The 16,809-nt window shown below is 38.7% G+C and overlaps 2 protein-coding genes across 7 annotated transcripts in view; one reads left to right on the top strand and one right to left on the bottom strand.

Annotated features, from left to right (window-relative positions):
• Nucleotides 1–2,738, top strand: part of SGCG (sarcoglycan gamma) — a 31,781-nt gene extending 29,043 nt beyond the window's left edge. For both annotated transcript variants that reach the window (XM_084842880.1, XM_084842878.1), the window contains exon 8: nt 722–2,738. In XM_084842880.1, the coding sequence (XP_084699006.1) occupies nt 722–895 (174 nt within the window). In that variant the 3' untranslated portion in view covers nt 896–2,738. The remainder of the gene's footprint in view (nt 1–721) is intronic.
• The window catches only part of SACS (sacsin molecular chaperone), a 54,834-nt gene continuing 39,694 nt past the window's right edge, over nt 1,670–16,809 (bottom strand). For all 5 annotated transcript variants that reach the window (XM_084842874.1, XM_084842875.1, XM_084842873.1 and 2 more), the window contains one exon: nt 1,670–16,585. In XM_084842874.1, the coding sequence (XP_084699000.1) occupies nt 5,022–16,585 (11,564 nt within the window). In that variant the 3' untranslated portion in view covers nt 1,670–5,021. The remainder of the gene's footprint in view (nt 16,586–16,809) is intronic.

The raw sequence follows: 16,809 nt of genomic DNA on the forward strand, positions 1-16,809 counted from the left end.
GCACCCCCAAACTACGAACCTGATCCTTTAGGTGGAGTGCAACCCCCTCCAGAACAGGTTGAATATCACCTAGCCGGGCAGACGAACCACCCACTAACATGGTATAGAAGGCAGCTTCTAGGTAATTAAGTAGGCTGTCTTATACGGGAGTAGTGATGCCAGACAAGGCAGTTCCATATGTCAACAAATGTGAAGCTGCCTGATTCTTGCCAGGTCACTCTGGTTCCTGTGATAAGAGTGCAGTGTTATGTCCCAGTGATGAGCTAAAAGTCTTACACTGCAATTTTCCTTCCTTTTCCTGAGTAAGGAAAATTTATTGCCTTGACTGTGATGCTTTATGCGTCTACTAGGGCATGGAAGAAAAGCATTGAAACAATGCATTGTTTAAATCATGCTAAGTTGGTCTCGCTCCAAGGGGAATCTGTGTACCTGCCAACTTGGAGAACTGATTATCAGTCCATGGAGAGGCGTCCAGAGTATCTTGATTGGGACCCAGATACATGCTGTGGGAGGAGTCGACAGCTCTGTTCAGCACAAGGGATGTGTGAGGTTCTTTGCCTTCCTTCATTTCTGCAACCATTTACAATCACATATGTAATCAATAAACTGTTAAATCGATCCATTTGTGACTTTGTCTCACTTGGGCTTATCCTGAATCTATTTTGATAAGGATCCTGACAAGATGAGGACCCCAGAGTAACAGTGTCTTTCTTCCATTCAGCTTAGGCTTGATGCCAAGACTTTACAACTGCCCAAATTGCCTGCAGGAACAAGCGGAGAATCTGACAAATCTCAAGGTCTCTATGAAATCTGTGTTTGCCAAGATGGAAAGCTGTACTTAACAGAGGCTGCTAAGGACTCTAATTGCATAAAATATAGTCATGACTGTCAATAAAGGACCGGAAACAGACCACATTTTCTCTAGCTATTTTTGCCAGGATCTATAACAATGAACTGATAGCAAGGAAATCGTGGAAATCTATGCACCAGCTCTTATTGAACAAAGCAGAGAAATGCAACTTAAAATTTGTATTCAAAATTCTTGTGCCAAATATGTACATTTTAAAAATATAAGCAGCTACATTGAAAGCTTAAAAGCATCCTTGTCAAACATACATCTACTATTATTATAGTGCTCTTATGTATATATTCTTGTCAGTACTTAAATATTTTAAGAAATCAAAATGTTTTGTGAGGGCTAGTAAGCCATTTGTAATTTGGTATATGCATTTTAATTCAGTTTGGAAAGCACAGATGATTTACGTTATTGCTGAAAAACAGTGCACCATAGTCTTATATAAAGAATCTATCTACTCAAGTATGAAAATAGTGCAATGCTTTTTCATGTGTACCAGCAATAATCTAAATCACGCAATCCTGCTCAGGATGTAGAGGCTAAGGTGCAAACAAGTGAGGGAAGTAGAGAGGAGAAAGGGAGCTGAGTTGGCCTATTCCTTCCTGCACCCTTCCTTTGCCACTCAGAATGGCCAAAGCCACAAGGTTATGGTATAGCAACCTGAGGCCCAGGTTTCAGCAGTGGCCAGTTGTTCATTTTCACAGCTGAGGTTAGTGCACCGTGTCTGTTCCTGGAGAGATCTGATCTGGTCACCATCATGCATGCCTTAGTTAACATCCTGTTTGGACTACGGCAATGTGCTCTTATGTGGAGCTGCCTTTGAAAATTGTTTAAAAACTTTAGCTGGTCCAGAATGCTGCAACCAGACAGTTTACCGGGACTTGTTACAAGACGCATGTGACTCCTTTGTTTCAGCTTTACTGGCTACCAGTCTGTTTCCTGGCACAATTCAAAGTGTGGATTAAGTCCTATAGAGCCCTGGTACATCTTGGTACCAGGGCAGCTAGAAGTAAAATCCAGATTAACAAAATCTTAATTAAAACAGCATAAAATATTCAAGTAGCCTGGTCCCATGGCTTGGGACCAGGCTACCTGAAAGACTACCTAAAAATGTAAAGGTAAAGGCGTCCCCAGCCAGTCGTGTCCGACTCTAGGGTGTGGTGCTCATCTCCATTTCTAAGCCCAAGAGCCAGCGCTGTCCGAAGACGCTTCCGTGGTCATGTGGCCGGCATGACTGAACACCGAGGTGCACGGAACAGTGTTACCGCTCCCGCCAAAGCCGTACCTATTTATCTACTTGCAATTTCTTGCTTTCGAACTGCTAGGTTGGCAGGAGCTGGGACTGAAGACGGGAGCTCACTCCGTCACGCGGCACTCGGGTCTCGAACTGCTGTCCTGCCGACCTTCCAGTCTGCAGTTCAGCGTCTTAACCACTAAGCCACCGTGGCCCTCGAAAGACTACCTACTTCCATACAAACCTGCCTGAGCTTTAAGATCTTTAGGGGAGGCCTTTCTCTTGGTAGTGCCAGCATCAAAGGTACATTTGGTGGGAAATGAGCAGGGGCTTTCTCAATAACCACTCTGGAACTCCTTGCTAAGAGAGGCGAGGTTGGCCCCTCTCTGTCCTTCTGCCAGCAGGCAAAGCCGTCTTTATTCAGGCAGGCATTTGTTTGGCACATAAGCTGCTCTGTTGCTGAAGGTGTTTTTAATTGGTCGGTGCTATTTATTTTATTGTTTTGTTTTAATTGCGTTTTTAATGTATTTGTTTTTATGTTGTGTTTTAATTAAGATTTTGTTAATCTGGATTTTATTGTTAGTCACTTTGAGCACCATGTTTTAGCAGAAAGGCAGCATAAAGATTAAATAAATAAACTTGTCCCAGAATTGAATTAATTTTATGTTTAAAAACGAAGGGGGGAGCAGTATGGATATACTGGAACTATCAGTTTCATTCCAGTGCCATCATATTCTGAAATGGCCTCCGCATGAAAAACAAACTTACTGCAGTAGTACCATTTGATTCTTCCTCAAAAGGAACTGCAATAGTAACGCAATGAACACTGATTTTGTGGCCAATTCATCAATTTACCCAACGAACTGGCGAAAAAAATATTTTCCCCTACCTGTGCTGATAATCACTGGTGAAAGAAGTCTCATTTAAAAATCAACACACCAGTCTGGAGAACTTTCAAGTTTATTATTAAAATTATTGTATGGCACTTAACAGCAGAAATAATCACATGGCTTTGCAGTCAGAAGTAATAAAAGATTTCAAAGCCTAGAATTTGTTTATTTTCCACATTGAAAGCCCTTATCATTTACATTTAATTGAAGAGCTTTTTCCAACATTTTTTTTTGTTTTTATATTGCAGTAATTTTGGTTGTAGTCTCTTCTAAGCTCATCTTACTCTTCATTTTACATAAGTAAAATTACAGTTTCAGTGTACTAATCAAGTAATTATGACAATCGGATAATAATGGAACATAATAAGAACTGTAGCAGCTTTATTGTACAAGTTTTCATGATTTATTTACAAATATTGAATAATTTACATGGCATTATCAAAAGTATTACAATTTATAAATGAAAGAATATGAACTAAAAATCAGACATCTCATGTGCCACACAGTGCAAGACAAAATAAAAAAGCATAATATTGCAGCACCATTTAATATGTAATAAAAAATTATCCCACTGTATACCAAAATACTTTACCAAGTTATCCTATTTCCAGTTGTGGTTCATGAAAATATATATAAACAAAACAAAAAACTGAAGCAAGGCAACTTCTGGAAAAGATGAGTTTTGGTGAGTTTCAGAAACCCTACACAAACTGAAGTATTTTGCTAGGTAATGCACATGCAATTCTCATTCAACAAAAGATATAACATAAAGTAGGTTATAAGGAAATAAGTCTTCTGCTGAACTCAACAAACCTTTAGAATTAAAATACTGTGCTGTGTCAAAGGTCCCTTGGTAACCTCTGATGTAACTTCGGATGCAACACTGCATCAAATCTATGATGATTCTACAGACAGTATTTATTCCTCGGAGTGAAATTAATGTTCATGACAAACAAGTATACAGAATGCTCCAGAGTGACTTTTCTCCCAAGATTTTTCAACTTCTTAAAGAGAGTAATATGCCCAGTCTTGTATTAGTACACTGAAAAATGACAGCTCTTGGAAACATACAATTGAATGGATGCAATCCAAAGAGATATATACACACATTACAGATTTCACCTACCATAGTCCTAAGCTTTGGTTACATAAAGTGCAGTTCAACTCTGAATTTTATCACTGTTCTTTGTACATAAACCATGCTTTACAGCTCAGTCTCCCTGCAAACCTTTAAATATATGTTCTTACGGTTTTGCTAATAGGCTCAGGTTTGTTTGTTTGTTTGTTTAAAAAAATTATATAAATTAAATTTCAATCCTGCATACCTAAGGGCTGAGCAAGATTTCACTAACAGACCCAGAGCTGTCATCAAACTGTTGCAAAGCAGGAGCAGGCAGGCACAATTTGCAGCACAAAAATGTTGGACAGCAGGGAACTTCTAAGCTCCTGTTTGCCACCTTCTCCCTGCAATACCCCCTTCCCCAAGCCACTTTCCCAGAGTCAGGTACCAGATAGGCATTTGCTGGAGAAGTGGAAGAGATGGAGGTTGCAGGAGAAAAGTAATAGATGAAGGAAGGGTTCAGCACTCCTCTCCTGCCCAACACGTCTCTGCTGTGAATCATGCTTTCCCCTGCTGCTTTGCAGCTGTTCAGCAAGGCATGTTCAGCGATGATCCGGATTCCCACATCCAGGCCTGTCATTGAACATCTAGTTTGGCCCCAATCACCACTGAAATATATGCAATGTATTTATAAGCTCCTAGAAACGATAGCCTCTGAAATACAGTAACTGCACAAGTAAATCACATTTTATTCCATCACATTTAGTATATAGCTCTTGCTAGCAAAGGTGAACTCAGACATGCTCTTATCACATCTGTGGCTGTGATCTTTTATGCAAGAGGACAGCTTTCACTCCAATCACACAAAGGCATATGGCTGAGTACATGACACATCAACAGTAACATGCCACCAAAAGGTAGCTTGGAGAAAAACTGGTTGGAGACATGGCATATATGAATTCACCATATCTTTATCCTCTCTCATACCTTTTGCTGAATAAAGTTTTCAAGTTTTATTATAATACATGCTGTACACTCCATCACTCTCATAGCAACTTCAGAAGTGAACCTGTCATTTGGGATCTGTGGAAAAGGAAGGAGGTCTGGATAGCGAGTTTTTAAGCTATCTACTCCATATGCTTCCAGTGTGTGGACATCATTTGAAAGGCCTTCAAGTTGCTGGCTGTATTCCTCAATTTTCTGTGCTAGTGCAGCTGGTTTCACATCTTTATCTGACTTACCCCTTACTGCATAATCAGCAGCAATCAAAGCTAACTTGGTAGACAAATAACATTTAAAACACACCCATTCATTGGCGTTTTTATGAAGATCGTTTCTTGCAGCTGAGAAGTTTGCTCTAGCTTGCCTCAACCACCTACGTGCCTCAACAGGATTTCCAACAGACTTGAATGTAGGTGGCACAAAAAATCGCTGGGAGTACGAAGGACCTGTAGAAGATGGACATTTTTCTTTAGATTGTTGTCTTTCAGATTTATGGCTTGTTGCTTCCTGATTCCATGAAGTGTAAAATCTTTGAAATGAAAATTTGTCTGATTGAAATCGAGAGGCTGAGGATGAAAATGTTCGTCTGGATGCCCTATCTGCATTTTGGTCTATAAAAGCCTGCTTTTCTAACCTGTTGATCTCATTTTGTAAATGTTTAAAAACCTCATTGGCTATATCAAGGTTCTCTGCATTTTTGTCAGGATGCCACTTAAGATACAGCCGCCTTATAATCTTTTTCCTTTCAGATTCTGGAAGCTTCCAAGCTTGTTCCACCACTGATGTAACTTCTCTTAAAATTTCTGACAGAGAATTTGCTTTAACCTTTTTGGGAGAGTGATGTTTAGATGACAGTGATGATTTGTGACTCTCCCTTCCGGGAAAAAGAGGGGGGATTGTCCTTGGTCCGTGTGCTGGAAATTCTGTAGGACTAGTCGGAGTAGATGGTGCGCTGTCCCTGCTCTGAGAACTCTCATCAGGTCTTGAAAATTTGTATAAATCAAGAGAACTTACTATCTTGTATTCACTGTATCCAATGTCAATCTGATAAATCTTCCCTAGGAAACTAGAATTTTCATCATCTTCCCTTTCTACTTCTTGCACTATGATAGCATACGTATAGGTTGGATGATAAGATCCATAGATATCTCCCCCTTCAGCATCAACAAGATAACCTACATATTCACCGGGATAAAAAACATTCATTGGATCCATAAGAAGAGTGTAGTGGATTTCAGATGGTATAGGAGTGCCAGGCATAGGTAGTTCAAGTTTTGATGGTTCTGAAGAGTCATACTTCACACCTAAACTATCAAGCTTCTCACTAATTCTATAAATATCATTGCAGCCCAACATAGCAATTAAATAGGAAGTATCAGAAATCAGATTATCAGTTGCAGATTTCAGTGTCATTGCTAATGCCAGAAGAAAATTTATGTCTTTGCTATCAGAGTGCTGTATATAGAGCAATATTACTGCATTTCCATATCTCTTTAAAAAAGCAAATGTCTCACTTTTACTGTGGGGAATAGGAGCAAAACCTTTAACCCTCAATGTTGTTTGCAACTTCTCAAAACAAGAAACTTTCAAGCCTTCTCTCAAGGTCTTGCAAAGTTTTATGGCTTTCTCTTCATTAGCTAAGAATGCATTGTCATTTTCATGTTTCATAATTCTAATAAGTCCTGTGATGAACTGTTCAGAAGATAGCAGTAACTGGAGCCTCCCCTGAAGAGAACAAAGCGCTCCAAATTGACAAATTTTGGGTGACTCTTCATCCAACTGCTCCTCAAGGATACTGCTGAGAAGACGAGGTCGGAGCTTCTGAGGAAACAGCATTATCAGTTTCGTGTGAAAGCCATGGTCTTTTCCTAAGTAACACTGGCTAAGATCAACGAGCATTTGCACACCAATGTTTCCTTGTATTCTACTTTTGTAATGTGGTGCATCATCAAAAACTAAGATGCTTGATTTTACCAATCTACCATCTTGACTTGGAAGATAAAGAGCCAGATCTCGCACATTCTCAAGGTCATTTCTAACTTTAACAGACTCATTTTGAAGGCTTTTAAATAGGCCAGAAACAACTCGTTTAACAGTGCGCATTTCATTAGGATCAAGCTGTTTCCCTTCAGAATTCTTGAATATACGACTTAGAACCTCAACAAACTGCTTTGTCGAAATAATGTCTTCAGTGCCTAAGTGTTTAAATAATTGATGGAAGGTACCAAGTTCTAATGGAAGCTTGTACAAGTAAGGTTTAAAGTCAGATTCATATTCAAGATTTATTACTACTTCCTCAGGTTTCAACAGCTTCCAACCTTCTTCAACCATCACAAAAGCAACCCCTCGAAGTTGAAACCGGAATTCTCTTTTCTCCGCACTAAGAAATTCATAGATGCTCCTTAGGACTTTAACCCTTGTTTTTACCATATCCTCATCCAAAGTTGTTATATTACATATATTTCTGCAGTTATTTATAACTTTTTCTAGAGGAGGATCCAAGTTGACATTAAGCATAGTCAAAACCTGCTCAAGTTGCTCTTGTGGACCAAGACTGCTTCCTTCTTGTTCTTTGATACTTAAAGGTGTTGCTTTCTCTGGAAGGATAGGGCATGAAGTCCACAGAAGCTGCAAAACATCTGTCTGTTTGAATTTAGGGTTTACCTGGGCTCCACTGAACTTTATAAGAGGGAGTGTTCCATTAACCTCTTGATACTGTGGATGGAATCTTACAATTTCTGCAGGAGCACGTTCTGGACATAAAAATGCAATTAAAGACAATTCTTTAAGGAAGTTTCCAGAGAGTAAATCAGTTCTTTCTTGAAATATATGATGAAGGAGGACATCCACTGTATTCTGCAGCGTATCCTTAGTCCAGTTCTCAGTGTTAGCTCGCATACTGATCTCTTTAGCAAACTGCAGTAACTGCTGCTGAGAAATTACATACTTTAGTCCCATATTTCTGAGAAATGCCACCCATGATGTAAGGAATGCAGCACGATTTTTGGGTTTTGTGAGCTGTTCCAGTTTCTTAAAAAAATCCTGAGGTATGAACAATTTTTCAGGAAGCATAACTTCAAATACTCTTATGGTCCTATCATAAAAATGCTTTGCAGGTTTTAGTCTATTGCATGCATCATGAATTATCAAAAAGCTCTCTAACTTCTCGAACAGCTGTTCCTTTATTTCCAATGATTCTTCAATGCTAGAGAGCCTGTTCTTTAAGTAAATCAGATGTTCTAGTTTTGCATCATAAGACAGACTTTCAATCTTTGGTAAAAGGTGCTTCAAATAAACTTCAAGGTCGTCTACTGGAACACAACCTAACACAGTGTACAAGTCTTGTAAATGGATTTTCTCCTCAAGAAAGGCCGTTGAAGTTGACTGTGTCCACCTATCCACTTCAACCGAGGGAATACTTCTTGTGAGTACATAGCACGCTCCACATTTTGAAATGCTTATGTATCGTCCACTGATAGATTTATAGCAGGGAAGGGACCTCAATATTTTAATGTCATCCTGAGCTGTTAAATGATTTAGATTGCAACTGAAGTACATCAAGAGTGCTTCAAAGTCATTCTCAACTAATTTTTCTGTCCTAAATGTTGATGTCTGAACCATGTAATGTATGGCTCTTAAAATGCTTGAAGGATTATCTATATTTGCTGTATGTCCTGACAACAGTGGCACTAGAGCATTGTCCTTCGAGCAAATTTTGTTCAAAGCAAGTTGAATGCAACCAGTTTTCATTAAAGCATGAAAAACTTTATCAGTTTGAGAATTTGGGAAGAGCGCTATATGCATAAGGCTGAGAGGAAGCAAGACATCACAGTCTGGTACAACAAGCTGATTAGAGGAGACAGTGAATTTTGTACCTGGAAGCAATGCCCAGTCCTTCAAAGTGTCTACAACAACATCAAATGATGGCTTTGCATCTTCCTGCTCATCCTTAGCATTTACAGATTCACTGATAAAATGCCATGTGTTCTTAAGCCAGGATTCACTCGCAAAATTCTCCTTCCATCTCATACAACCTCTGGCTTTGTATTCTCTTGGCAACACAGATGACAACAAATCAGCAAAGCTGGTGATATCAAATACTTTTGCTACATTGCATTTAAGTAAAATACTGCTGTACCGCAAATATAGTGTATTCATAAACAGATCTTTACGAGATGGAATCAGTTCATGATAGGTTGTTAAGAACTTTGGACGTTTCAAATCAAAAACTTGCAGCACGCTATCAAGCGTAATGAGCAGAGGTAATCCTTCAATGTTGATTTCATCTTCTTCTGCATCTTTAAAACAATAGTCAACAAGAAGTTTTAGACTATGGAAAAGTTTTAGATTTGTTTGCTGAAGACGACAAGGCAGCTTCCCAATGTGGCAATTAGAATCTGGAGAGGAAAATGTCATCAAAAATGATCGGACATCAGAAGGAGACACATAGCTCACAGGAATGTCTGCATCCACAAGACAGTGATAAAGGTTTGCAGTTTCATCACAGCTATAAATCAAGTTAAAGCCAATTTCTAAAAGGAGATGTTTGAGTCTATACACATTTTCTGCTACTGTTTTGCGTGTTGTAATGTTGTACTCTACATTTTTGAGGTGCTGCAACTCATCTTGTAACAAATTGTCGAAAAATGGCCTAGCTTTGTTTGAGGTAGACATATTAACCCAAGTAACAATAACTGCAGAATGCAAATCAGAGCCATCAATGTTTGGAACTCGCACAACAGGTAAAAGACGTTTTGAGTCCTCGTGAATGCAGCTGTAGACTGCTTTCACTAAGCAATACCAATCTGGCTGCAGATCAAGTCTGTTGACTGGGAAAAATGACAGAAATTTTTTCAAAGTGTCTTTCACAGAATGCATAGATGTGTTTTGTAGCACTGACACTGTTGGATCAGTCCCCTGAAAATAACGTTTTTTCAGCTGAATCAGAAGTTCAACATAGGCTGGTGCTATCAATGCTGTCATTAAACTATTATTCCAGTCACTTCGTACTCCAACTCCGTTATCATCACGCCACAGATTTCGTCTGGCAGAATCCAGGGCAAAGTGCCCATTCACATGAAATGGTAACCCAGTCTCTAAAGACAAAGGTAAAAAACAAAATGCCCTATGTGGTTTTTTGTAGTTGTGAGTAATACATGCAGCAACTCCCCCTCGAGGAAAAAGGGTAATGTCCTCATTCTTATGTGCTGAAACAACACTCTTAGATACCTTCTCAATGGCTGAAAAACCTGACCTGTTGCAAATTAACCAGGTTGTAAGGTTACCTTCAGAATCTTCAGTATCCATAGTGTAAGTGATTTGTTGCACAGGTATCTCACTAAGCTGTTTCTTCTTAGTTACACTGTCAATTACAGAAGCGTGGAATTGCTTTCGTTTCAGTCTGTCTCCATCAGTTACTTTTCCAGTTACAGAATACAACACATTAAGTGCGCCTGTTGTTTTCTCTATTTCACAAATAGAAATTTTCTCCATGTGGTTCAAAAACATCAAGAGTTCTGCTCCATCTGTACGCAGTTTATCTAGAAGATTTTGTACCATTCTGTCAGAGCACGGCACTGGAGAGATTTCTGAAACTTTTGCCATTTCTCCATTTCGAAGTGGAAACCTAAACATAGTGCAATTTTCCAATTTAAAGTGACCTCCTAAATAGAGATCCAATACATCAGAGAACTGTGTTCTGAAATCAGCATCCAAGTCCCTAAACATGCGTCCAGGACTAATTGATGTTGCACCTGGTGCATATCTAGCATGAGGATCAAAGATACAAAGTATATCATTACCAGAAATGAAAGAAGGACAGTCAGTTATGTGATACACAGAATTGAACCCTATGCCATACTGGCCAGTTTTACATGGGTTGCCTTCTTTAGTGCCTTTTCCAAGGTTCTGAATTCCTCTGATGTCATCTTCCGTAAATGGCTGATTGTTGAAGACACACAGTGCAGGCCCTTGAAGCGGCGACCATTTTTCATCAAATATTCTATCAATGGGATGTTGTCGAGGATCGAACACAAAGCAGACTTCCGTAGCTTTTGCATCATCAGCATTCTGAAGGAGCTCTTTCAGCATTTCTTTTTCTGATGGATATGCATTAAGAATACTTTTAATTCTGCTTGTCAATTTTTCTTTCTGCCCAAACTCAGTCCCAAGAGTAGTGAAACAGATGTTTGATGCATATCGTTCTAAGGCCTTATGTCGCTTAGGTACAGCCCCAAGCTTTACTGCTACTTCTCTAGGGATGTCGGCATGGCAGTATTTTACAGTTGTATCTTTCACTTTTATCCAAGGACAGTCATTGTAACACAAAGAATTAGCAGGTAGAAGGGCAAGGTGAGTATCTGGCAACAAAATCTCACCATACTTTTTTTCACAAAGTTCTTGTTTTGTTTCTCTAATGAGACCCCATATTCCTTCACTGATGATTCTCCTACAAAGCTGAAAATTTTCTTCAGTCAGTGGTTTAGTTCCTCTTTCCTGATTGACTAACTCAAGAACTAAAGCAAAATCTTCCACTGTAAAAGCATGACGCACACCTACACTTTCGAACAGCTCGCGAAAACTATTTCTGTATTTATTAGACAGTTGATGGAGATATGGTGCTGCCTCAAAGTTCAGATGAAAGGACACCTTTGTGGGATCAACATAGCCATTTTCAACCAGAATGAAACCACAAGTTTTCAACTCCTCTATGATGACTGCTTTTGTTGCTCCATTTTGTAGCAGTGCTTCATGGAGATATTTATAGCAAGCATTGGTGATGTTTTCCTGATACAAAGTAATTCCATCAAAAGACTTTGCAACTTCTTTCAACTGGTTTATTACCATACTGACAGTTGGTTTCTTAAGCAAGCCTAAAAAATCTTTGACTGCCAGAGAAATGTTCCCACAACCTTTAAAGGAATGGGAATTTTCATTAAGAATTGGTTTTAACAAACAAACTATATCCTGGTAATCAGCAGTGAAAAGGTCCGTCGCTGAAAACATTGTTTCAGGGCCAAAATCTGTACCCCTCCAGCGCAAGGAGAAGCCTGCTGGTTTTGTAAGAAATGGAAGGAAAGGTATTGATTGAAATTTTGCAGCAAATTCTTTGGCTCTAGGATCTCTGCATTTAAGTTTTTCGTCTATGAGACTTAATAATATACTGCTTCTGAGACAAGCTGAAGCATGATCAGTCCTGTTGATTTCTCCTACAGATTCTGCTCGTTCAATTAAGTCTTCCCATAAAATATCATCTTTAGCCATTCCTAACTGAACTAATTTGACCAAAATTACTGGATTAAGGTAATCCTGACTGGTGCCATGGGGAAATCTTCCATCTTCTTTATCATACAACTTTGCGACTCGACCTTCAGGATGAATCAGTCTGGAAGGTTCCACCAGAGGATATCCAATCAAAGAACATGGAATACATGGGGTAGCACAAAGAATTTCTGAGAAATCACTAACTTTTTCATTTAGAACATAGTGCATTAAAGGATCACGGAGTTCTGCCTCAATTTCTTGAATATTCGGAAAAAATACTTCAGAAAAGAATTGTCTCTCTGAAAAAGTATTCTCTAATAACACCTGTTTACATCCTGCTTCTTCAAAGCCTCCTTTGACCCAAGAAGGTAGGTCTACAGCACAGAGATTTTTTGAGCCAGTTTTTTTAAGGTATTTGAGAAAAATATTAAAGGCTGCAGTTCCAATGTCCGGACGTTTCAACAGTGAATCATCTAAGAATCTCACATTCTTCATGGACACCCAAGATGAACCATCAGAGAACACTTGGATCCCTTCTTTGCCTTTTGTGTGAGCTATTTCCTCATAAAATCCTTGACATATCACTGAAAAATCATCATGCACTAAGTCAGGATCAGGCCAGACTGCACAGTAATTGTAATTATCTAGCTCACCACAAACTGCCATGTTGCGTAAAACCACAAGAGCTTCCAAATAGGCTTTTACTATAACATGTCGCATGAATACTGTGTTCCACCTTCCTTTCGTGTCAGTTTTCCATATTTCTTTCCGATTTGATGTAACAGCAAAAGAGCCATTGATATGAACAGGCAGACCTGTTTTGATTCGAAGAGGTAAATAGCAGAATACTTCTCCTAAGTTGCTGCAACTGGGTTTCACTGCCCATTTTTGATCTTGTGTTTCAGACAACATAACCCCTACGGAACCACATGGGACAAGTCCCAGCCTTCGTCCACTTTCCTGTAATGAGAATTTTAAGGCCTCTCCAGTGTCCATGCAAGAACATATAAGCCATGTTGTAGAGTCTACTGTTTTTTGTGGCAGTTCATCAGCAGGCCTTTTTGTCTGCCCAGATTTAGCCATTTCAAAGAAAGAAACTGTGTCATCTTCTGGCCCTCTAAAAACTGGGGAATGCAAGTCAGCAATCCGCCTGAATACATGATGAAATTCTTCTACTGTTATTTGCAATATGCATGAGGACTTTGGTGATTCAGTAGGAAGCTTTTTTGTGCTACTACTGCAGGTCTTCATGAGTTTAGCGGCTTCCTTTAGCACACTTGTAACAGGTGTAGTTATTGCCTTGGACAAACACAGATTTTTTTTAATAGTTACAGTCTCTTGAGCTGTACCAGGATTGGGTTCCTCTGTTTTCAAATACTTCAAAACCATAGAATTTACACACTGAGTAAAGATTATCAGTCTATGCCCACAAATGCTAAACTCATCCACAAGAGAATAGATGTCTGCAGTATTGTAGCAAGTACTGCTGACTTCACTGACTTTAGACTCCTGTTGAGTTCTAAAAGAGAGTCTGAAAAGTGTCCCTTTATAACTGTAAGGTGCCTCCACAGTCAATGGGAGCTGACAACCAAACACACCTATGAATGGCTTGAACTGATTAGGAAACTTCCTAAGTCTTTTCTGTTGCTTACTCCAATTAATCTTGATTCCAGGATTAGATTTATCTCTTATATGTTTACTGAGATGGTTAATATTTGGATCAAACATGATCATAAACTCTCTGCTCATAATGATGGGAATATCAGTGATGTGATAAACAGAATTAAACCCCAAGCCAAATTTTCCAACTTTGTCAACTTCTGCTCTTTTTAGGGACTCGCCCAATCGGGTTATATTTAGGAAGTCAGAGTCAGAGAATTCGGAATTATTGAAAGACCACAGAGCTGGCCCATGACAAGCTGCCATTCCTGGATCCAAAAGATTTTCTCTTATGTCATTATTTCTCCTCATGTCAATCAAAAAATTACATTCTGTTGCATTAGCATCGTCAGCATTTTGAAGCAGCTCTTTGAAGATATCAGATACAGATGGGTATTCCTCCAAAATGTTTTTAATTCTTACTGTGAGAGGTTCTCTTTGTCCTGATTGCTCAAATCCCATATTTTCTGGATTAATCAACCTAGTACTTAGACATGGCACATTCAACCATTCTGCCGTTTTCATGGGTATATCTTCATGAACTAAAATTATTGGCTCTACAGCATCTTCAAGCAAATCATTTAAGTCATCAACCTTGATATCACAGTAGCAGCACTCATGGATTGGTTTCATTGTAAGTCTGTAAGGCTTTTTGCTACAGTGTACCGGAACAGGTGTATTTAAACTGGCTGGGATCTGACAGCTGTATAGCCACCTTATAATATTCAACATAATATGAAGATTTTGCTTACTCTCTTCTTCAGTAAGAGATTGCTCACTTTTGAGGTATATTTTTTGAATTACCATAGAAACATGGTCTGGGGTCAGCTGTTCAATTGACCCACAACATTTGAACAACTGGTGGAATTTAGCCATGGTTTTTGGCACACTGTGTAGATATGGCTGGAGATCAAGATCTTGTGCTGATTTTATCACTGCTTGAGAAAGTGAACAAAATGTTTTACCTGTCCAGACCCAGGGAAATTTCAAGGTTTTAAAAGCTTCTTTTCCTTCATCTAAGTGATCATGCATGAAGCCATAAATCTCAAGCAAGATGTGCTGAAACTGATAGTACCCTTCATCACTAAATTTTTTGGAACTGTGCCAGTCTACTACCACTTTAAAGTGTTTTAACACTGATTTTATGTTAGGTTTGAGAGAGATCCCTAATGCTTTTTCAACACCTGGTTGGACATTTTCCACAAGGGGAACAGAGGAACCCACTAAGGTTGCCTGAGATAAGTCACACATTTCAGGGGGTGAACACAGATTGCAGTGATCACCTTTCCAAATTAATGAACTTGGATAATTTGGAGGTCTTTCCTTGCATACTGGAATCCATTTAATTTTTTTCAACATTGCTTTTATTTCAGGTGAATGCAATAATGAATAACTTTTGTTCAAAATCATTAACAAAGTTTTGGCTTTTCTTGTAAGTGCATCGTTATTTGTACCAGCAGATTCCTTCAAGTTCTCAATTTTATGAGCTACACACAAAATGTCTCTCTCTTTCAAGTTGCTCTCACTTTTTAGGCCTATTAATCTTAAAGAATGAAGAATATCTGGAGAGGTTTTAAAAATAGTAGGTGGAAAGAAGTGTTCTTCTTCTCCATAGAACAGATTTTGTAATACTTCTACTTCAGGATCAAAAAGTTCACTGGCTGACACCATTTTCCCTTCTGAAATCTGTATAAATTGTAACGGTGTCAGCCAATCCAACACTTCTGCATTTTCATTTTTGAGGAAAGTCAGATTTTCCAGAACCCACAGCATAATTTGTGTTGCTTCATCATTACAATAAAACCCACTTTGAATATCTTTTAAAATATACTTCATGCAGTCTGTACTCTTGAGCTGTTCTGCTTTCAGTATGTTTACTAAACGAATGGTAGCTTCATCACTGCTGTCAACTAGTGAAACAGAGAGTTTTATATCAGGTGGAAGTTTGGCAGTGTGATGCAGTACTTTACAACCTTTCAATGCAGTAAAAGCAATGTCTTCATCAAATGACTGTTTAATTCTCCTAAATATTATTAGCTCATGAATTACTCTTTTTTCTTTTTCAGTAGTTTCAGTTAAACTAGCCAGGAAGCTTCTAAGGGCATTTTTGTATGATGTGGGGAATGATGTGACCTGACTTTTCAATTTCTGAAAGGGAAGCTTTTCCACGATCTGCAAAACTACACTTGGCAGTGGGGCGTGTATATATTTTTTTAAAAGCGGATGTTGTATAGAAGGATCTAGTTTCTTAAGCACAATTCCACCAAGTTGCTCAATGATGCCAGGTAAAATTTCAGGAAGCTGTGTTTCAGATCCATCATCTAGAATAATTGGTGATGGAGTCCTTAATCTAATAAGTTCCACTACTTCTTTATCTTCATCTAGTAACGTTTTGGGGATAAGTGGCATGTCATCAAATATGGACAAGTCTTCGGAAAAATGTATATACAGGTTCTTCCATACCATTTTAAGCCATGAAACAGGTGGCTGATTTTTATCTTCAGAAAATGGGAACCACTGTGCCACGATCTCTCTACTAGGCCATAAAATATTCATAACTTCTTTGATGAGCCGTGCAAATCGTTCAGGGTTCAGAAGCTGAAGCTGAGTACATGGTCTTCCTGAAATAAAAATGTAAAAAAATTAAAACTGAAGAAAAATTAGGAACAGAACAGTAGAACAGTAAATTGCAATCAAAAGAAAAATAGAGCCCAGTTTTTCTGTGTTTTAGCATTTTCCAGTTATCAGGATCATCTTACAAAGTAGCATGGGATGAAATACATTTGGGCAACCTGATCCCAGTGAATCATCTTCAGCTACAGTGTCAAAAGCAGCATTTAGACAG

This window comes from Heloderma suspectum, chromosome 3 (assembly GCF_057233095.1).
Source record: "Heloderma suspectum isolate Gila_16-S chromosome 3, 16-S_ref, whole genome shotgun sequence".
NCBI classification, from domain to species: domain Eukaryota; kingdom Metazoa; phylum Chordata; class Lepidosauria; order Squamata; family Helodermatidae; genus Heloderma; species Heloderma suspectum.